This window comes from Schistocerca gregaria, chromosome 2, assembly GCF_023897955.1.
Source record: "Schistocerca gregaria isolate iqSchGreg1 chromosome 2, iqSchGreg1.2, whole genome shotgun sequence".
Classification (NCBI taxonomy): Eukaryota; Metazoa; Arthropoda; class Insecta; order Orthoptera; family Acrididae; genus Schistocerca; species Schistocerca gregaria.
Window position 1 is genome coordinate 507,596,916 of NC_064921.1, and position 23,702 is coordinate 507,620,617.

Consider the following 23,702-nt stretch of genomic DNA (forward strand, 5'->3'; position numbering starts at 1 on the left):
CAGTGAAATCTGAGTAGGAAAGGTTGCTAACATCTGAAAACCTAATGATAGCTAGAAAATAATGAAGGGAAGAAATGAAATGAATGGTCATCACATAGACAGAGTGAATACCAATTAAAATCTATTCAAATGTTTGCAGGCAGACACAAACACCTGTCAATTTTATTTTCAGCAAATTTTTGTCCTATTGGAGCTAAGTAGGCCAGCTGTTCATTCTCATTGACAGTTCCAGATTTTCTAACTTCATTTCTAATTTTTATCAGGTTTGCTGTAATCTACTGACTGAAAATGCCAACTATGTTCCTTTTTAATATGAAAAGCTGTCATGACACTAAATCTTAATAATATACCATTGAAAGTGGGAATTTATACTGTATGTTCTTCTGTACTATTATGGTGAGACATTCTCATCTTAATGTTACCTGTGCACCATTAAATCAAGACTTAAATTGATAATTTTTCCAATTCCTGTATAGCTTGTAAAGCTATCTAGAACTGGTTAAACTTCTATTGTGTAATATCATCTATTCACAGAAGCAATGTTTCATTTATGCCTCATCTTTATACACAAGGCTAAGTTGTAAGAGGCCATTGTAATAACATGCATTCTTTCTTTCTACACTGTGCCACATTACTTATTACACTTAAGTCTCCAGAAATCTGCAATGCATATTCAAATTTTTATGCTGCCCTGCAATTTTCCTCTCAGTTACTTCCTCCTTTATTGTAATAATTACCCAGAAATCTGCAATGCATATTCAAATTTTTATGCTGCCCTACAATTTTCTTCTCAGTTAATTCCTCCTTTATTATAATAATTAGCCCTGGATTCCGTTAGAGAAATTTTGCCCATCTATGCTTTCTACTGGCAGCAGTTTTCTAGCTTTCATTTTCAAGATGTTCTTTCTTCATATATTGTATCTAAAACATTTTCATTTAAAATTTAATATGCTTATCTAATTATTAACATGTTTCTGTACACCCTATTTTACATGCTTCCAGTTTTCTCTTTACTATCTTTTATGTCCATCCACTGTTGATTAATATCTACAGTTTCAGAAAGTCTTCAATTGGACTAGTTCTACAGGAAGAAACCAACTCTTAAGTACTGAAGAATGTAAAATACTCAACACTGTCTGGACCTTTTTATTTTATATCTTCAAAAATAGAATCGGCTTAATTCTGTATTTATAGACCAACAAAGACTAAGTGATAGGTAGTTGCACATGTTTGTACTTTCAGAAATAATTATTATGACTCAGGTTCATTTTAGCAAATTTCCAAGCCTTCATTGAAAGAATCTTTTCCCTAGAAAGAGCAACATTAAGTCATTCAAAACATCATTTTTTGCCCAAATATAGTTAATACATGGAGGTTTGTGTTCAAAAAAGGGAACATACATTTTGAAATTGTAATGTTGCGGCACACAGGTTAAAAGTACTGGCAGTGTGGCTTCTAGTGTTGATTGTTTAATTTCATTCAGCAATACTTTACATTTAGTACAGAGTACCTGGAATGTTCAATGGCTCTGCTTCATAATCAATTTTGTAGAGAAAGATGTGTGAATAAATAAGTGTCATGGTTGAGTAAACTGCTGAAAATAGGAAATTTGTATACATCATTGTAAAGTTAACTTAATTTCACTCAACAGGCTAACTGGTACAGCTATAGAAACTTTTCATTAGTATCACATCTGTATTATCAGATACTCTCTCCTTCATATATGTGCTCCTATTGAAGCGTATTTATTTCCTTCCAGGTTTAGTTGTACTGTTTGGAAATCTGCTGTTAGTTTTGCTTATTGTAACACATTAATATCATTAATGGATGTGCATTTCATTCTTGACAGGCAGAACTGAAATGTAAATCCATGAAGCGCCATCGGAGGAAAAATGGTTTGAAAACTCGCAGAAAGGCTGTAGAGATTCAGGATTCTCTGTCATGGAGTTCAGAAGATGAAAAGATGCTTTGTGATAGACAAAGATCTAGACTGCGAAGCAAAAATGATGACTCTACATTAAATGCTTTAAATGATGTTGATACTCCATTGCAACCACAGTCAAATTTTACTGATAAATCAGCTATGAAAGAATTGCGCTGTAAAACTGTTGATGACAAATTTATTCATACAATCCCTGAGATCCAAATAAAAGAAGAACAGCTAGGTGCAGTGGATTATAGTGTGATGTCAACACAATGTGATACAAGGAATTATAAGGATACCTATAAGGTGAAACAGAGTGTTTGTGACAATCCTGTCAGTACCTATCTCTCATGCAGTGATATTTCTGATGTTACAACATTAATAAGGAGAAGTGAGATTGCAGCAAAGCCACATGAATGTGAATACTGTGGTTTATCGTTCAGTCGTGCATCTCACCTTGCCAGACATCGCCGTGTCCATACTGGAGAAAGACCATTTATTTGTGTTTTGTGCCAACGAAAGTTTACTCGTCAAGATAAACTTAGGCTGCATGTGATGAAATACCATGCTTTGGATATAAAAGATAGGAAATATCAGAGTTACATATTAACACAAAAGGTACTGAGCTCTATTTGTATAATTTTTGGACAAAACTATTTTGTGTACCCAAACATGTGCATGTTTCTGAAGTTGTAAAATTAGAAATATTTAGGTATGTATGAAATTAATCATGTAATCTTTTAATTGTCATTTGTTACTTTATTCAGGTTTATTTTGATACAGCAAATACTGTTACTTGTTACATTCATCTGAACACATAACTGTGACCACTCATATTCTAGGCAAACACAAGATAAAATTTCTAATACACTGACCCAAACACATGCACATAATGTCCTAAATGCAATATACCACCTTGATAAGCAGCAGTATGATCTGCTGAACAATTTGTTACTTTTCTTTTAGTGATCCAGAGACACAGGTCGATGATGCAGAGTACTTTTCATACCTCCTAAACACTATTATGAATACCAGTTTTAAAAGTCTGAGTCATTATTAAATATTACAAGTAATTTTGTGCTACAAGTTTTGATGTGGAAATAAAAAGTGAAGCTTTATTTTTATTTGGATGTCATCGAAGGCACATTTCTGTCATCCTCCTGCTGGTTGAACCTTACTGATCCAGAATCATGTGTTCAACATTTTTTATAGGAGATTGCTGTGATAGGTGTGCTTTATTATAACAGCTTTTAGCTGGTGTTATCTGGTCTTTGCCTCTTGAAATATCCTACTTTAAATGATTAATTTACATAATGCAAATTGAAATACAGCAAAGAGAAAGAAAAGAAAATTCAAGCTTTGTGTCCTGTCAACTATGGCGGCATTAGGGATGGAGCACAAGCTTTGGCTGGGAAGGAAATTTGCTGTGTCCTTTTCAAAGGAACCATCATTGCATATGGCTAGGTGATTTAAGGAAACCACAGAAACCCAAATGTTGATGGCCAAACAGATATTTGACCCTCCTTTCTCCCATATGTGAATCTACTGTCATACCATTGCATCGCTTAACTCAGTGAAACATAGCAGTTTTCTTTGTGTTGTTTATGAACCAAATTAGCATTAAATGACTGAAAAATCCACATTAAAAAATTCTGATGCAGTGTTTGTAACAAGATAACCTTCGTGAAAAAGAATTGCAACACCAAGGAGCAATTGGGCAACATAACAACATAAAAAAAGAGTTAGTAAGTGTGTTTCTACATGTGAAAAATGATTTCTATTCCAATTTTGTGCCAGTCGCATAAGAGTGGTTCTAGCAGCACCACAATCGGAATGCCATTCAGGTTTGCTTTAAATACGTGCTGTAATGGTCATAACCTTTGAGATTGTATGTGGTGAGCAGATGTTGGTGAACAGTGCCTTTAATGTCACAAAGACACCATTATGAAAAGCTGGGTGTTCCTTCTACAATATTGCAGGAAGAGTTGGCAGGAATGTAGCCACTGTACATGATTGATAGCAGTGGTAATCATTAGAATGTACAGTTGCAAAAAGACCATGCTCCAGATCGCCATCTGGTACTACCACGAGGGAATACCATTGTGTTTGGTGTATGGCTCCAGAACATCGTACTGCATCTGCAGCAGCAATTTGAACAGCAGTTGGCGCCACAGTGGTACAACGATTACTTCAAGGACAACTCAAAGCCAGATGCCCTGCAGTGTGCATTCCACTGATCCAAAATTATCTCCATTTGCGACTTCAATAGTGTCAAGCAAGAGCTCAATGGAAAGCACAGTGAAGGTCTGTTGTGTTTTCTGATGAAAGCTGATTCTGCCTTGGTGCCAGTGATGGCTGTGTGTTGGTTAAAAGGAGGATAGCTGAGAGCCTGCAATCAACCTATCTGCATGCTGGACCTGCACCTGGAATTATAGTCTGGGGTGCGATTTCATATGACAACAGGAATGCTTTTGATTATCACATGCACCCTGACTGGGTATTTGTATATCAATATGGTAATTCAGCCTGATATGTTGTTGTTCATGAACAGCATTCCCTGTAGAATTTTTCAACAGGATATTGCCCATCCACATGTTGCTTTTGTAACACAACATCCACTACAGAGTATCGACATGTTGAATGGGCCTGCTCAATCACCAGATCTATCTTCAGTTGACCACATACGGGGCATCACCCAACAACAGCTCCAGCATCATTCACAAAACAAAATTAACTATCCTTATATTGACTGGCCAAGTGCAACAGGTATGGAGCTCCATGCCACAGACTAACATCCAGCACCTGTACAACACAAAGCATGCACATCTTCATGCTTGAATTCAACATTCTGGCAGTAACACTGGTTATTAATTACATTTGCAATGGCTTATCTTATGCATACATTAACCTATCTTCTTGCAATTTTAGTCACTTAAATATGATACCTAGACAAACATATTCCCAAAATTTCATTACTCTACATTAATTATTTTCTGGTGTTGTGTTTTTTTCCATCTGTGTATTTCTGATTGATGTAAATAATGAGAGTAGTGAGTGACAATATTTGTTGTACACCTTCAGGTCAAAAGAAACCTTAATTCTGAATTTTTATAACTCTATTGCACTTGTTTTCTTTTTCTCGAGTCCTGTGTTATCAATCCAAGGATTACCTCAGAGCCAGTGCAGAGTGTTTCTCTGCCAATATCAAAGTTTATAGTCTTGCACCAGCAAACTTGGTCCCTCAATTCCGACTGCAGTTCTAGTTAAGGTAATGTTACCACTATTGACAGAGTTAGTTAACTGTTCCTACAGCTGGGTATTTTCCTACGTGTTGTCAGTACAGATTACACATAAGGTACAATTATATGCTTAGTCACACTCATTACAGCAAAGCTGAACTTGTGGATCCATATTGGTGTAGTGACGTTGGCTGAGTCAAGAAGGGCTGAAATCCACATATGCCATCTAGTGGCAAAATGATGAGACACTAGCTCATCCCAACCTAGTCAAAATATCTGTATACATTGCGGAAAAATACACAGATCAGCCAGAACATTATGACCAGCTACCTAATAGCTGGTATGTCCACCTGTGGCACGGATAACAGTGGCAACGCATTGTGACGTGGAAGCAATGAGGCTTGGTAGGTCGCTGGAGGGAGTTGGCACCACATCTGCACACACAAGTCACCTAATTTGCTTAAATTCCAGGGTGGGGAATGATGAGCTCTGATGTCGTGTTCAGTCCCAACCCATATGTGTTCAATCAGGTTCAGGTATGGGTGGTTGGAGGGGGGGGGGGGGGGGGGGCACCTCATTAATTGGAACTTGCCACTTTGTTCCTCAAACCACTCCACACTCCTGGCCTCATGACTTAGCACATTATCTTATTGAAAAATTCCACTGCCATCGGGAAAAGTGATCGTAATGAAGGGGTGTATGTGGTCTGTAACCAGTGTCCAATACTCCTTTGCCATTCTGGTGCCTCACATGAGCTCCACTGGACCTATGGGTGCCGATGTGAATGTACCCCAGAGCATAATGCAGCCGCCGCTAGCTTGTCTCCAATCCACAGAACGGGTGTCAAGGAGCTGTTCTGATAAGTAAAGTTAAAGTTGTGCATTGTGACTCTAGACGGGCAATTGAGCCTGACTAGCTGCTGTGTTAGTCTCTGCCAGTGGTATCATTGGATGCAGTGTGGTGGGGTATATGGTCAGCACAACACTCTCAAAGGTGTTGACAGGTTTCTTGACCATGGAACTGCTAGTACATGCACGAGTAGCTCCTCAGTTGGGCTCATGAGGCTGAGTGGAACCTGTTACGTTCCTACAATGAAGGAAAAATTCTTGGCAGTATCAGTACTCGAACCTGGATCCCCCCATGGCAGTCAGCCACACTTAGCACTCATCCACAGAGGCAGCTTCCTCAGTTCCAATTGTGGCTGCTTAATACCAAAGGAATCTCATAAGGTCTCTGTCACCAAGACAAAAATGCTTTTAATAAAACTTGTGTGATATGTAGGATATTCTCAGAGTGTCACAAACAGAATTTATGAAGTACTACAGTTATGAGTGCAACCTGTTACTGTGCTACAACCAAAGAAAAATTCTTGCCAGTATCAAAAATTGAACCTGGACTCCCCCCCCCCCCCCCCCCCCCCCCTCCATGGCAGTCAGCGACACCTAGCACTCATATACAGAAGCACGTTCCTCAGTTCTAACTGTAGCAACTTAATACCAAAGGAATCTCGTAAGATCTCTGTTACCAAGACAAAAATGCTTTTAATAATGCTTGTGTGATATCTAGGATATTCTCAAAGTATCAAAAACATAATTTTAGAAGGTAACTGCAGTTACTTCAGAGAGAGATTAGATCCAGTTTGTGAGACAGCACTATGTGATGAGGCATCTTCTCTGTGCAAAAACTGTTGAGTATGACCTGCCATTTGGTGTTCCCTTGTTTCTCCTTCTTAACTGCTTAGTGGAGTAGATAAAAGATGCCTGTGGACATCTTAGTGGCAGCTACCTCAATGAGTTCGCCAAGCTAAGATGTGAGAATCGTTTCCACAAAGACTGACCCTTGTAATGTGCCTCTTTAATGCTGCATATTGAATGACTTATCCTTAGACCAGATGTTAGTCATCCGATCTGCATCGAAGGACACTTCCATGTGTAAAAATATGAAGTTGTACTTAGCTTACCTTAACGATGACTTTGTTGTCTTCTTTCAAGGTATTATAATTTCTGCAGGTTTATTTCCAGAAAGAAAATTATCTAATGAAAGGATTGTGAAAATCAGGCAATTCTCAAAATACTAAATGAAATGAAGTGTCTGAACATTTAGACGTTTCTGTTCTGCAACATGTCACGTTTTATAAAGGCACAGTTTAAAGAAACGAAACAAAAAATATGTCCACTTTCTGCAGCCTCAAAAAACAACTCACTTTTATAAATGTAGGCTTCCACAGCCATTGTCACATTCAATAAAAATTTTCTGGGTTTGTGACCACATTGTCAATATATATAAAAATTCTGACATTTTGGTTCCTGTTGTAAGCGACCTCCTCCAGGTTGCACCCTGAGGAAGGTCACTTGCAACAGGGACCGAAATGTTGGTAGTTTTATATATATTGACAATGCGGTCATGAATCCAGAAAATTTTTTATTGAACTCAATTTTATTTTACAACCACTTCCCACCAAATTTGTACACAAACAAGAAGAATTTAAATACTATGCAAAACAAAGAGTTTAGATCTTTGTTGGAGACAGTGGCTGGTACATACTTAGCAGAATTAATAAACTTGAATTAAAAAAAAAGTTATGCTATAACTTCAACATTATTTCAAATACATGGAATGTAAATATTTTGGCATTAAGCAATTGATTTTTAAGGACACACTTTCTTAGATGAATTTTTCTGTATGTATACATAGATACCGACACCCGCTGGTATCATAGGTTTTTAATGTATCATCAGCTCGAATCCATTACACAGTGTTGTGCTCCTAGGTGCTCCTAATCTGCATTGACTTCTACAGCTTCAAAATCCCAGAATTTTCAGTTAGCATCATCATATTTTGGCTATAAAGAAGCCAAATCGATGAGAATAACATAAGAGTCGTATTCTTTTTCTTGCTCATTTGTCTAACATTGGTGCAGTGTCGGTGTGGTTATGAATGGATTTGGCATGGTTAGTTTAAGAGATGGCTTCATGTCCTTCCTTACATCACTCCATTAACCCCTCCCCCCTAACCCCCCCCCCCTAACCCCCCCCCCCCCCCCACACACACACACACACACTCCTGGGATGGAATAAGTGCAACACAACTGTCTGCATGCAATGTTATCCTTGTGAAAGTGAACAAAAGTTTTCTAAATGTTTGCAAATAATGTAACTGAAGTGGGGCTTGGTTACCAGCCCAGTATTCACCTAGTAAGATGTGAGGAACTGCCTAAAAACCACATCCAGACTGGCCAGAACACTGATCCTCATTGTTAACCCACCAGGCAGATTCATTCTGAGGCTGGTGCACCTCCGTGTCCCATAAACAGAGCTGCAACGTGTACAGCTATGCAAGCGGTTAGATTAATGTAAGAGTGATTTTCTAAAAGCCCTAGGTGACTTTCTACTGAGTATCAAGAAGGATAATGAATGAGATATTGATTTGTAGAGGTATCATTAACTATTTTTCAATAACATGGTCAGCTCTTATAAGTGGCTCTTTGGAGAGGTCATTGTTTTATATTGAGTCTGTTTTTGGGGATAGTTGGATGTGTGAAACATCAATGTATGCACTCAAAGGCAGTGACAGTTCAGTGACTGTTATTACATGCACTTCTTAGCAACATCCATTGGACCAACAGAAGCCAAGAGTTGATCAGCTGTAATTTTAGACTGACAGTCAAGGTTTTCCTTATGTAAGTGAACCAAATCTTGGCATCTAGAATACAGCATGTTTGAAATCATAAAATAGTGTCCCATCAGAAAACATTTCAGATGTAGAAATACGTGAATTGCTTCTGTGGCAGAAGCATTTCTTTCTGTCACCCTCTTAAACACTTAGTGAGATGTTCAAGAACATTCATCTACACCAATCAATGCTTTCTTGCTGCCCCAGGCCCAAACACCATGAACTATCGATAGTGTTTACTTTGTTACATACAAGCCATAACATACACAGTCCAATTACTTTGTAATATGTTTATTTATTTATTTGTTAAGCATCCATTCATCAAATATATGATGTGGGATATAGCTTACTTTGTACGTTAGTACACAATTTTAAATACTGTTATGTAACAGTCAGATTGATTCAGTGACATAAATAATTTAAGCACATGATACAGTACAGTAAATAATTGAAATGAAATGCATTAATAGAATAGTACAACCTAATATGTAGTACAATAGATAATAAAAGCAGTTTGAGATACATAATATAAGAAAGGAAACAATTTAAATTTATGTCAACAGATATTCATTTACCAAAGGAAATTGTTTAAATTTATGTTAACAGGTATTCATTTATCATATAATAGCACCTGTCTTGTAAATATGTGCCACTTTGAATTTTTCTTGATGTTGTGAGGAAGTTTATTGTAAAGTTTTTTTGCCAGTTTGCAGTGGTCCACTTTGCCTGAGAGTTGTGCTTGCATGTTTGCTGTGGAAGTCTGATTTTTGCCTGATGCTGTGTGTGTGGACTGCTTGATGTGTACATACTAAGTGGTTTTTGGTTTCTGAAATTTTCTTTATGTATGAAATTATCTCAAGATCGTGCAGGAATAGTAGTGTTAGTATCTGGAGTGCTTTAAAAAGGGATTTGCAAAAATTTATGGGAGTGGCATTTTCAATTGTCCTCATGATCCTCTTCTGTGCTACGAAACAGCTTTTGCTTATTGGCGAATTTCCCCCAAAAATCATCCCATATCGCAGTAGTGATACTGCCTGGGCATAATACACATTTTGTAGTGTTTCTTTTGTTTACACCTAGCTAGTATTTTTATGTTATATGATACTGTGCTAAGCTTCTTGCTGATGTATTTGATGTATGTGTCCCACTTCATATTGTTCTGAGTCCATAATTCCAGAATTTTTTTGAGTTTACAGTTACTAAGTTTTTATGAAATAGATTTATGGTGAGGCTTGATGGATGTTTATTGTGTGTGGTATGAAGGTGCAGTGCAACAATTTTCTCTGTGTTATTAATAAGATTATTTGTAATGGAACATCTTGTAATGTGTGTGTGGTGCAATATTGTACAAAATATTGTAGTTCTGCAGCACTTTTGCCTTTTACCAATACATTTGCATCATCTGAAAATTTTGTATATTTTCTGGAATAGCTAGATGATTCTGTGCCATTGATAAATATTAAGAACAGCACTAGGCCCAAGATAGAACCTGGGGCACACCATACTTAATTTTTTTCTTTTAGATTGTTAGGTGTACATAATGTTTTCATCCTGATACATGATTACAACTATCTGCTCTCTGCTTTTCAGGTATGATGTCACGCACTCTTGTGCCAGGCCTCTCATTCCTATATACCCCAATTTTTCAAGTAGTAAGCTGTGGTTTATCACATTAAAAGCTATTGTGAAGTCCAAAAATATTGCTGATTTGTGTTCTTTCTGTTCTATTGCATCAAGGCTTCATTAACAAAGTGAAAAATGGCAGTTTCTGTTGATTTGAGTTTTTTTGAACCCATGTTGGGTATTTGATACAAAATTATTGTTTTCTATGAATGAAATCAGTCTTTTGTAAAAAACTTCTTCCAGTATTTTAGAAAAACCAGACAGCCAGAATATTGGTGTGTAGTTTCTTCATTTGTCTTGTCTCCCTTCTTGAAAAGAGGTCTTACCTGGCCATTTTTAGTTTTTCTGGGAAAATACCACTACACAATAAAGAGTTTGCAAAGACGAGTTATGGGCTTAGTCAGCGCTGTTGCACATTCTCTTATAGTTAAAAGAATGTGCAATGTAATCAGGAACATGGTCTGTACCTGAAAAAAATTTTGATTTTAATTCCGTTTTAATATTCATTATTTCCTTTTCATCTGTTGGATACAAAAAGATTGCTTTTTAATTTAAGTTAACTTTTTACCCATCTCTGTCTCCAGAAGCTGTTTTTGCTGTTGTTCTATCAATGTGTTCGCTGTTTCTGTGAAATATACATTAAATGCATCAGCTACTTTGTGTGGGGTCACAAATTTTGTCTTCGTTTTCAAGGGAATTAGTGTTACTGTGTCTTTCCTGTGTTTTGCCAGTTTCTGTCCTAACAGTGGCCCACATTGCTTTCATTTTATTTGTAGCTTTTTCCATGCAGACATAATTTGTTAGCTCTTTTGACTTTTTGGTAACTTTATTTAGGATCTGTTTGTCTCTTTTAAAATACGCATCAAATTTTGGAGTTGTTTTGGTTTGCTTGGCTATAGCAGCGAAATCTTTTTCCTATTGGTGAAACTTTTTTTGCCTGAAGTTGTACAACTACTTTTTGCATGTTTTCCCTGATTTTCTTTTTTCTGTTTGTGAAGCACAGTTCAAAGGAGTGCTGGAAGGTGCTTAGGAATTTATCAAATTTTTCATTATTGTTGCTACAGCTGTATACTTCCCCCATCTCTTTAGTTAAGCAGTTAATAAATGTATTTATGTTTTGTACACTGAAATTCCTAGCATTGGTTACTAATGGTTGGTTGGTTGATTGGGGGAGAGGACCAAACAGCGAGGTCGTTGATCTCATCAGGAGGATGGGGAAAGAAATCTACCATGCTCTGTCAATGGAACCATCCGGGCATTTGCTTGAAGTGATTGAGGGAAATCATGGAAAACCTAAATCAGGATGGCTGGACATGGGTTTGAACCACCTTCCTCCCAAATGTGAGTCCAGTGTGCTAACAACTGCACCACTTCGCTCGGTGGTTACTAATGTTTTGTTAGGATTTACAGGGTGATCTATTTTCACTTATATTATCTGTGCAATATGATCTCCAAAACCTGTGGTGAAACATTTTGCATTACATTTTGCAAGAATACCCGTAAATATTTGGTCTATTGTTGTGGCTGAAGTGTTTGTTATATATGTTGCTGTTTCCATTGTAGATTTCAAGTTAAATGTTAAGAGGTGGTTCAATATGTCAGTTTGTTGTTTTGATTCTACAAAAAAATCAATATTAAAATCACCACTAATTATCCGACCTCTGTTCTTTTTTCATAATTTATGAAAGAGGAATTCTAAATTTTGAGTAAAGTGTTCATGTCACTATCGGAGCCCCTGTACAAACAGATTATGTCCATATTTTCATTTAACAGTTCAATACCTGATATTTCCATATCTCTTTCTCTGGGGATATCTTCCGGGAACTGAATGGGCACAAATTTGATGTCACTTATAATGTATATACAATTGCCGCCACAACCTTTTGCTTTCCTGCAGAAAAAACTACCTCGTGTGATGTCTGGAAGATATACTATTTTCAGTGTGTCTTTCTGCAACCAGTGTTCAGATATACACAGGACTGAAACATCTTTAAGTTCATTCTCTTGAAGTACTTGAAATTCATCAAGTTTATTTGTTAGGGACTGCACATTTTGGTGAAACACTACAAGGTCACTACAAGGTCCTGAAATTTGGGGCCTACTTTCTTCCGCTGCTCCATTTTATGAATCTTGGATGAATGTGGTGCTGAGTCGGCATCCTCCTCCTTCTGAGATGCAGTAAAGTTCTCATACTTCATACAGGCTGTTTTCAATCTTCCACTGGGTTGCCAAGCAATGGGAGGTTCTTGTGTGCAAATGATGGCATCTCTGTCTTCTTTTCTGGGAGTGAATGTCTGAAAGGATTGTGGTTTCTTCTTCCTTGAGTCTGATCTTTTTAGCTGAGTGTTTTTGCGTAAGAAACACACACATTTTGTTTAGGTGTCCCTGTGTCTTCCTCCAATAGTTGATGCTGACTTTGGGGATATTTTCATTTCTTCTGCAGCAGCCAATTCTAATGTTAGTACTGGTTTCATATCTTGTTTGGGTTTTATACAGGGTGTTACAAAAAGGTACGGCCAAACTTTCAGGAAACATTCCTCACACACAAAGAAAGAAAATATGTTGTGTGGACATGTGTCCGGAAACGCTTACTTTCCATGTTAGAGCTCATTTTATTACTTCTCTTCAAATCACATTAATCATGGAATGGAAACACACAACAACAGAACCTACCAGCGGGACTTCTAACACTTTGTTACAGGAAATATTCAAAATGTCCTCCTTTAGCGAGGATACATGCATCCACCCTCCTTCGCATGGAATCCCTGATGCGCTGATGCAGCCCTGGAGAATGGCATATTGTATCACAGCCATCCACAATACAAGCACGAAGAGTCTCAACATTTGGTGCCAAGGTTGCGTAGACAAGAGCTTTCAAATGCCCCCATAAATGAAAGTCAAGAGAGGTCAGGAGAGCTTGGAGGCCATGGAATTGGTCCGCCTCTACCAATCCATCAGTCACCAAATCTGTTATTGAAAAGTGTACGAACACTTCGACTGAAATGTGCAGGAGCTCCATCGTACATGAACCACATGTTGTGTCATACTTGTAAAGGCACATGTTCTAGCAGCACAGGTAGAGTATCCCGTATGAAATCATGATAACGTGCCCCATTGAGCATAGGTGGAAGAACATGGGGTCCAATCAAGACATCACCAACAACGCCTGCCCAAACGTTCACAGAAAATCTGTGTTGATGACGTGATTGCACAATTGTGTGCGGATTCTTGTCAGCCCACACATGCTGATTGTGAAAATTTACAATTTGATCACATTGGAGTACATACTGACGAAACTAAAATGAGCTCTAACATGGAAATTAAGCATTTCCAGGCACATGTCCACATAACATCTTTTCTTTATTTGTGTGTGAGGAATGTTTCCTGAAAGTTATGCAGTACCTTTTTGTAACACCCTGTATATGCAGATTTCATTTGATTTATTGCACTTGGTTGATGAATTTTATCTTCTTCTGTGACTAGTTTTATCTGTGGTGGCTGGCTATAGTTACACTTTGTTTCCAATTGTATATGTCTACACAGCTTTTCTGTTCCCTTCATCACCACACACAAACCATGTTTTATATAATCACTTCATCTCAGGAATGTGTCCACATTTACAGTGTTGACATGACTGTGCTTTGGAGTCACATTTAACAAACAGTTGTTGATTTGATATAGTTTGTTGTTACAGTGTAACTCATCAAATTTCTATGGAATTGTACAGAGTATGACTTTAATATGTTTTGTTTTTTGTAATAAATCAGCAACACTCTCTGTGAAGTCTTGAATCTTGTTTTTGATATCATTTGCTCCACCCATGATGATCAAATAGTCATCTTTTGTGAAATTTGTGATCTTGCCTTTCACATTGTTCATGACTTCTCTAAATGGTGCATTTGGTTTTTTCAATGAAAACGTGTGAGAGTTGGGCTGTACTTTCTTGTTTAAGAGTCTCTCACGATGCCGCCTATGACTGTCGGCTAACAGAAGAATTTTCTATTTCGTACCTCCATTTGTCTTTTCCATTTTTTATTTTATTTATTTATTTATTTATTTATTTTTTTTGTGCTGTCCTCACCAGCTGAGCTTTGTTGACTTTTCGAATTTTTATCAAATAGTCAACTTCTACAAACTGTAGATTTTCACTGGAGTGTTTACAGTGTTTGATTGCTATTTCATTCCTCAATTTGTGTGTAACTTTGCACTGTTCATTGTATTCATTTTTGTGGATAACAAGTTCAAGTACACTAACTTTAGATTCCAGCATTTTGAGTTTCTTCAAAAGGCCACAGTTTTCTTTTTTAGGCACTCCTATAATTTCGCTTTTTCTTGAAATCTCATGCTGTAACTCAACAATGTTGTGTGATTCACTTTTATTACTGATACAAGCCTGCTTTGTTTCCAATCTTGTAGCAATTGGACTTATGTTTTTTAGTTTAAGTACACATGCACTGCAAGCACTTACACCTTTTTGGCACAACTTTTTGCACTTTACACATAAGATACTCACATTTACACAGTTGTTTTGAACACAATCTACTGACCATATTTTGCTCGTCATTGTTTGACATATCAGCATACTAGAAGCTGTATATAACAGGTTATAATAAGAGACTATTTAGATGATGTATTTTAATACCCATTGACTATATATGGTCTAGCTGAATATGATTGGCAATAATGTGCAAAACTGGTTCAGCAAAAAAGTTTGAGTAAATAAAAGAAAATAAATACATGCAGCTTAGGTTGACATTAAAATGTTAAAAATAACCTTTATCACATACATGTAAAAGCTGCACTGGACTCAAGATTCAAAGTTCTTCATCATTCATATATAGTTAGCAATTGATGAAATGATATAAGTTTTTAAAGGAATATTCAAATTTAGTGTATTGTGTGTTGTACACATGCTTGAGAAATTTGTTGACACTGTCAACACAACTGAAATTTGAGTTTATGTCAACAAAGTAAATTAAGATGAAAGTCTCAGACAAGAATGTGGGACTTATTGTTATAATATTGAGCCAAAGTGTAATTATGATAATGACCACTATGTCAAAAAAGGCATTAGTTACGCCCAAGTTTTAGTGACTTTTGAGGTATCCTTTACCTCATAAAATCTGGCCCAAAATCAATTGATAAGTTTAGAATGTTGTGTTAAACTAAAATTTATCATTTCAAACCACAATGAATATGAATGGAAACAAGATGCCTGAAAAGACAAGTGCCAAAGTTCATGACTATACTGAGAGGTTGATGAGATTGGCTTCTCCCTAGAGTAGAGGCACAGAGAGGGTACAAAACTGACTGAAAAAAAAGGTTTAAAAGTTACACTGGCATGATTTTCTGTTGACTCTGATATATTACTTATGAAAATGAAATAATTAAATTTCTAATGTAATGCAATACTACCTTAAAAGAAATAGCATTGCTTCATCTGTAGATTAGAGAAGTTATCATGGAAACGTATCCAATCTGGCGTTCTGTCCTTGATCTGTACTCTTTTCTCTCTGTGTATAAATGAAATTTTGTCTGTGTTGTAAATAATTTAGGAGTAAAGGTAACAACTCACTGAATAGTAGAGGCATTGAGTCTTTGACAGGCATGCAGGGCATCAGAGAAGACTGAGATCTTCACTAACTTTTGGACGATTTCTTTTTTGAGCTAGAGTACCATATGCACACATACACATGAGCATGTGTGTGTGCATACACCCATCCATCCATCTATCCATCCATCCATCCATCCATCCATGCACAATGCACACCCACCCACACCCACCCCCACCCCCACACCCACACCCACACCCACAATCACAATCACACACACACCCATTCTACCACCCAATCACACTCACCCACCCACACATATAGCCCCCGTCCTGCCCCCCCTCCTTTACACACACACACACACACACACACACACACACACACACACACACACACACAAACAAACAGAGAGAGAGAGAGAGAGAGAGAGAGAGAGAGAGAGAGAGAGAGAGAGAGAGAGAGAGGTGTAAATGCATTATGTCAGCCAAATACACAATGCTAGGATGGCAGTTTTGGTAGGTAACCAAGTGTAAGGAGTGAAGAGAGGTACGAAATTGGATGGAAGGTCAGGGAAGTTGAGGAAGGTTGGCTGACAGTTTAGATGGAGGCAGCAGATGTATGCGATAGGAATGCAGGAGGAAGAGGCAGCAATTGCCCAAAATAGAAGTGTGACACAAGGGCACTTTAACCACTAAAAACATGCAGTGCATGATGATGATGATGCTGTCAGCGAGTGGCTTGGGGTGAGATGACAGAACAGAGGAAGGGGACACTGAGAAGTGGGTGACTCGATCCATACTTCTGCCCATGTCAAGTCCACTAACAAGCATTACTATGGGAATTTTGACAGCTGTCATCTGTTTCACACCAAAACATCACCCCCATAAAGTCTTGCCACACCCATAGGCAACACATCTGTGATGATGAGAATTGCCTTGCTCAATATGTTGTAGGTCTCATTAAGTCCTTCACAGACAGGTACTATCCCTCAAATCTAGCCTATAAACTGATTTCTCACACCACATCTTCAAGCAGCCATAATCCTCCCTCCCCTTGGCAGAACCAGGTGCAAACAAACACCCCTCATCACCCAATACCATCCCAAACCATATGCTTTGCTATATTTTTATCTAGCAATTTGCTTGGAAATGAGAGACAGCCTACTCACCATCATTCCCACGCTTTCTAAAGATAGAGAGTGACTGAAGACTTTGCTAAAGATGAGGAAGTTGTTGGAGCAGTTGTTGGAACTAGAGTGTTTCATAACAGTATTAACTATGCAAAGAATTATATTGAAGACACATTGCCTGTTCATTGTTCTCTTGGGATAGTGTCTTATCCCAGAGATATCTCAACATAAATGTTCCCAGCTGGTAGATATCACTGACACAGAGCCATATGTTTCAGATCCTTCCATGTTATGACTTTGATGAGTTAGTACTTAATTTTCCTTGTTTATTTAATTATTTCTCTAAAGTGAAAGATGGGCCATGTTTTGAATTGTTTCTACCTCACTTCAACAACTGTATAGTGATTCAGACATTCCTGTTCAGTTACTGTTTGGTGTCTGTCAGGAGGCAGTTTGTTTTCTGAACCAATCATGAAAGGAAGTATAATCAGGTTATAGTTCCCACCCAGAATATACTACAAACACAGGAGAATTGTTTTTAGTGTCTTTCATATGCTAGTTCTTATAGTGAAGAAAGAGGCTTTCATTTCAGGGAAGCATGTTGTTCCAAATGTTCCTTGAACTTTTCAACAAACCATTCCTATCATGTAAACAGGTCTTTTATAATCACAACAACATACTTTTGAACTGCATCACAAGTACACACCTTTTGTACTTCTTCATTTTTAACAGAACTCACTACTCACTACATGTTATGGAAATAATATGTAGATCACTCAAGTTTCAGTGACACTTAGCCATGAGCAATAGAATTAGCAGTGATAAATTTGAATTTTTACCCTGATTTATAGACTGATGCATTACCTCTATTTCTGACAAACTCTCATTGCCCTATTTCCTAAACATAAGGAATTCTTTATGTCTTCACAGAAACTTAGGAAGTTCCTCCAAGTAATGGAACAGGAAAAAGACCCCAATAACTGGTACACTGGGATGTACTGTGTGCCATGTACTTCACAATGGTTTGCTGAGTATAGATGTAGATTTAGATGAAGTAATCAGGTGACTGTGTGATACTGTGTGGAATATCTTGGAGGAATCTATGCAGATTAAATGGGAGATAGATTTGAGACACACTATGAGTGTAGAAAGGCGGTGATGTAACACACAATTGATCTTCTTAGCACTTTTTGTGGTTATTGGGAGCAGAATCTTTTCTTTTTGAAAGAAATCATTATACTTGTATTTGAGTCCCTATTTACATATTTTCCCTATTCTGCCACTTGATATAGGATTAGTTTCCATCTTTTCATAATTTCACATAAATTTTTCCATCAGATTTCATTATTTAGTGTACTTTTGGTATTACCATTTATCTATGATTTGTTGGTTCTTCTTTTGCTTATTTGTTACCTTTATTTATGCTTAGATTATGAAAACGACTGTAGTAACATGAGTTACAGGTTTATTAGCACTTTCTGTGAAGACTGACACTGACTTATTTTTCAGGTTTCCAGTGGTGCAAATAATGCAGTAACAGAAGATGAACTGCGAGAAATAGGAAGAGGAGAGTCATCACTTCCATTTGGAGATACCAGCTATTTATCATCACTTTCATTTGGACAGCAGAAACATACTGATGCAACAGTCAGTGCAGCAGAAACTTTAGACTCAAATACAGATGAACTGTTATATTCTGTAAGACAACTTGGGGAGTGTACTATCCAGGCAGTGACTAAACAGGAAGTTAATTCTTAATGCATACTGTACTCTGAACTTTTCATATATTAAATGTGAATGTGGCAGTTAATACCAAAGATGATAGTGATAGTGAAAGATGTGATTTTCTTTTCTTTTGGTCATGGTTTAATTGTTTCTTAATTTTATTTGGCCTTTGGCAATGTAACACTATTTAGGCATGTTGTTATGGTTTGTCTTTATTTCCTTTGTACTGCTTCATTATTACCTTTGTGTGTGTGTGTGTGTGTGTGTGTGTGTGTGTGTGTGTGTGTGTGTGTGTGTGTGTGTGTGTGTGTGTGTCGAGACTGTCCATTTATCAGTACACTGAACCCAAATTTGGGAGGTGTGGAGTCAGATTCCCATCTTACCATCTAGTTGTAAGTTCTGCATGATTCCATTGTTCCATCTTAGCTTGTATCCCATCTCTAATGATCTCATCATCTTCAACCTTAGCCCTCTTTCCTTCTGCTTCTGTCTGCTCTGTAATGCTTTTTCTATGAAGTATTGTGACAAGAGGAGGTATCAAAAAGTAAAGGAAGTTAATGAAGGTTTTCCAGAAGATGTGTAATCAATACATAGAGGAATGTAAACAGTTTGGCAATGTATGAAACATGGTGGTGGCTTTAAAAATGAAAAGTGATTTAGATAAGGAAAACATGGACACTCACAGGTGCCATCAGCTCTAGTTGCATTGATGGACTTTTAGAGAGAAAGTCTGCAGACCATTAGAAATTTAGCAATTTAAGCAGTAGCCCAAGTGCTGTGACTGGTGAAACAGATGCCATTATTAGTAGATTATTTTTATTGTGTGTTTTATAAATATTGTGTTATGATATGTTTCCACATACTAAGCATTGTTCCCGAGCTGAATTAACTATGCCCTTGTCATCAAAAAAGCAAATTAGCGTTGTTTTGGTGTTTGATGTTACTTGACGACATTTTTTTGGATGGGCGATGGGGTGACCATGACATCTCCCTTTGACTTTGACTGTTGCTTTGTTTGTGGGTTGTAACCATAACACCATGACTCATTACCAGTAATGATGTTTGACAGAAAATCTGAATCAGTTTCATGTTGTTGTTTCCAAGCATGACAGGTTTCAACTCGACATTTGTTTTGATTGCCAGTCAGAATCTAAGGAATGAACTTGGCAGCAACCTTTTTCATTCCCAAATCTTCCATTAAAAACGGCTGAACCGACCTCCGAACTAGCCCACTAATCTCTGACAGTTGGTCAATTGTCTATTGATGGTCTGTGAGCACAGGCTCTTGAATTTTTTCAATATTTCTGGTGATTTGGGCAGTTGACGGGCGTCCAGAATGAGGTTTGTCATCAATCAACATGTTGCCATTTTTAAATTGAGCAAACACTTTTACACTTGAGTTTTCAGTAGCCTCATTTTGGTAAGCTGTTTCCTACAATAAAACAGTTTCAGCAGCATTTTTACCGTGTAGAAAAAGAAATTCACAGCTGCATGTTGTTCACTTAAACTTGCCATTATAAAAAATGAAACAAGAATGAAACAGTGCTAGCAAATAAAATCACTGCAGGTGAACAGAACAAGCCAGGTTGACAACACGGGGACACTGAACTGGCAATGAGTTGCACTATACACACCTAGTGGCAGAAATACATACTACACAAGCTCCACTAGTCTGTTTTTTGGATACCCCCAAGTTTATCAAGAGACCCTTCTGGCGAGCACAGTCAGTTAATATTTTTCTATTACCAACCAGCATGGCCTTGTCACTTCCTTCTTATACGGGTAGCCTAACGGGCATGACTGTAGCAGGCAGCCTGTGTGTTGGATAATACAACTGTAAAACAGTGTGTCTGAACCACCTACCAGGAAATTGTACCTCTACAAATTGGTTTTATATCACTTGCATATTTGCATTTACATTCTTTTAGCAGATGATGCTCTCTCAAAATTGTCATGTGTCACCAGTTTTCAAGTAGGAGTAAAATTTTAGTTCTCCAGTTCATTATTTCATTTTGTCAAGAACCATTCTTCCTTTATTCCCTTCATTGATTTCATGTTACTCAGGTTATAAGAATAGTCTCATGTATTCAGACTGAAAAGAGTCCCTCAAAATTAACTGTACAAAACGGTCTGCATTGCGTTTCTGAGATAATCTTTGCTTCATCCAAATACTGTGCCTCTACATCATAACATGAAAGTAAGACCTTTGCTATGACACAAAACTATTGTGCCTTGGAAAGCTTAGGTATTATGTCTGCTAAGGTGTACTCTTTTCTTTCTTACTTGTAAGGAAACTATAATTTGTTAATATGCCATAGTTAAACATAACATAAAATGCAAATTGAAATATTGTAACTTTTGAGAAAAATACTACTAATTTAGTATTGTCTTATTCATGAGTGTTTCTTCTTTATAAAAGATACTCATTTCTTTAAGGCATATATAGGTTTGTCTTGCTGTGGTTTAATGTTGAATTTTGTAAATTGTGGATTCCTTTCCTTGGATTCTAGATTAATGTTTTACACTAATAAATTAATTGAGAAAGTATTTACAATCTGATTTTAATAGCCTATCAATACTTTCCTTGAGAGACATTGGTTTTGATTGGTACTCAGATTTAAAATTTTTAATTACCATCATGTACATGCACATGTAAAGTTTTGCACTTCAAAAATGAAAAGACATAGAGCATCCTTTGACTATAATATCAGCGAGTCATTGTTGGAATTCGCCAACTCATACAAGTACTTGAGTGTAACACTTTGTAGGGGTATGAAATGGAATGATCACATGGGTTCAGTTGTGGGTAAAGCAGGTGCTAAACTTCAGTTTATTGGTAGAATACTGGGAAAGTGTAATCAGTCTACAAAGGAGATTCCCTACAAATCACTTGTGTGGGAAAATTCCATATGTGAATGGAACAGAAAGAAACTCTAATATCTGGTACAATGAGGCATACCCTCTGCCATGCATCTCACAGTGGTTTGCACAGTATAGATGTTAGTTAGTTACGTGTTCCATTGATCAATGTCATGATAACCATTATGTTGTGGAACTGTGGAACATGTCAAGTGCATAAAATATGCACACATGAATCAAGTTTTTTTTAAAAAAGCTTAAAATTTTTATTACTTACACCAGTCCCTTGTATGGAGAATGTATTTATTCCTATTCAAGAATTTATCTATGGTATAGAAGGAGTTGTCAAGGAGATATGATTTCAATTTGTTTTTGAAACTATTACTGCTGTCTGTCAGACATTTTATTTCATCTGATAATTTATCGAAAAGTCTTACAACAGCTTATTTTACCTCTTTCTGTGCCAAAGATAGGTTAAGTAGAGGATAGTGTAAGTCTTTCTTTCTTCTGGTATTATAATCAGGAATGTCACTGTTGTCTTTAAACTGGTCCATGTTTTTTTGTCTTTAAACTCATCCATGTTGTTGAGAGAACAAATTTCATTACTGAATAAATGTATTGTGAGGCTGTTATAAGAATTCCTAAGCTTTTAAACAGCTGCCTACAAGATGTGTGACTATGAGCCCCAAACATTATTCGAACCACTTTCTTTCCAGCAGCGAATACTTTATGCCTAAGTGTTGAGTTACCCCAGAATATTATTCTGTATGACATCAGAGAGTGAAAGTATGCAAAGAGTGTTACCTTGCTAATTTCTGTATTCTCAAAATCAGCAATTATTCTGATTGCAAAAGTTGCTGAACCTAGTCACTTTAGAAGATCCAAAATATGAATTTTCCGATTAAGATTCTCGTGTATGCACACCGAAAAACTTAGTATGCTCTACTCTGGCTTGACTTCTGTTGATGTGTTATATTTATTGAAGGAACTGTACTCCTACCAGTAGAAAACTGGATGTAATGTGTATATTCAAAGTTCAGAACAAGCAATCCACAGAAAACCAGTCAATAACTTTTCCAAAGACATTATTTGTATCATTTTCTGTTGCAGTTTCTTTTACTGGATTAATAATGATGCTTGTATCATCAGGAAACAGTTTCAGTTAGCTTTTTGTGTCAGATAAAAAAGGTCACTCACATGCATCCCAGTTAGATGAAGTGGGAAACTTCCTCAAATCATATAATCCATATAGAGAAACTTTTTGCTTCACAGAAAATTCCTATTGGTGACATTTTACTGTTTAAAGACTCTATTATGTGGGCAGTGAAAGTGTATTTTGCTGTTTCAGTAGAACAGCATTTTTGAAATACAAACTATGATTTACTGAGTATCCTAGTAATGTTGAGTAGAGCATACTAAGTTTTTCGGTGTGCATACACGAGAATCTTAATCGGAAAATTCATATTTTGGATCTTCTAAAGTGACTAGGTTCAGCAACTTTTGCAATCAGAATAACTGGTGATTTTGAGAATACAGAAATTAGCAAGGTAACACTCTTTGCATACTTTCACTCTCTGATGTCATACAGAATAATATTCTGAGGTAACTCAACACTTAGGCATAAAGTATTCGCTGCTGAAAAGAAAGCGGTTCGAATAATGTGTGGGGCTCATAGCCACACATCTTGTAGGCAGCTGTTTAAAAGCTTAGGAATTCTTATAACAGCCTCACAATACATTTATTCAGTAATGAAATTTGTTCTCCCAACAACATGGATGAGTTTAAAGACAAAACAACATGGACCAGTTTAAAGACAACAGTGACATTCCTGATTATAATACCAGAAGAAAGAAAGACTTACACTATCCTCTACTTAACCTATCTTTGGCACAGAAAGAGGTAAAATAAGCTGTTGTAAGACTTTTCGATCAATTATCAGATGATATAAAATGTCTGACAGACAGCAGTAATAGTTTCAA

General features: G+C 36.9%; 1 protein-coding gene across 5 annotated transcripts in view; it reads left to right on the forward strand.

Moving 5' to 3' along the window:
* The window catches only part of LOC126328994 (zinc finger protein 131-like), a 64,939-nt gene extending 43,528 nt beyond the window's left edge, over positions 1-21,411 (forward strand). For 2 of the 5 annotated variants that reach the window (XM_049996089.1, XM_049996088.1), the window contains exons 4-5: positions 1,850-2,542; positions 18,649-21,405. In XM_049996089.1, coding sequence (XP_049852046.1) covers positions 1,850-2,542; positions 18,649-18,897 — 942 coding nt within the window. In that variant the 3' untranslated portion in view covers positions 18,898-21,405. Of the gene's footprint in view, positions 1-1,849; positions 2,637-18,648 lie in introns of all 5 variants that reach the window. The other 3 variants (XM_049996085.1, XM_049996087.1, XM_049996090.1) reach the window with 2 other exon arrangements.
* Positions 21,412-23,702: the final 2,291 nt, after the last annotated feature.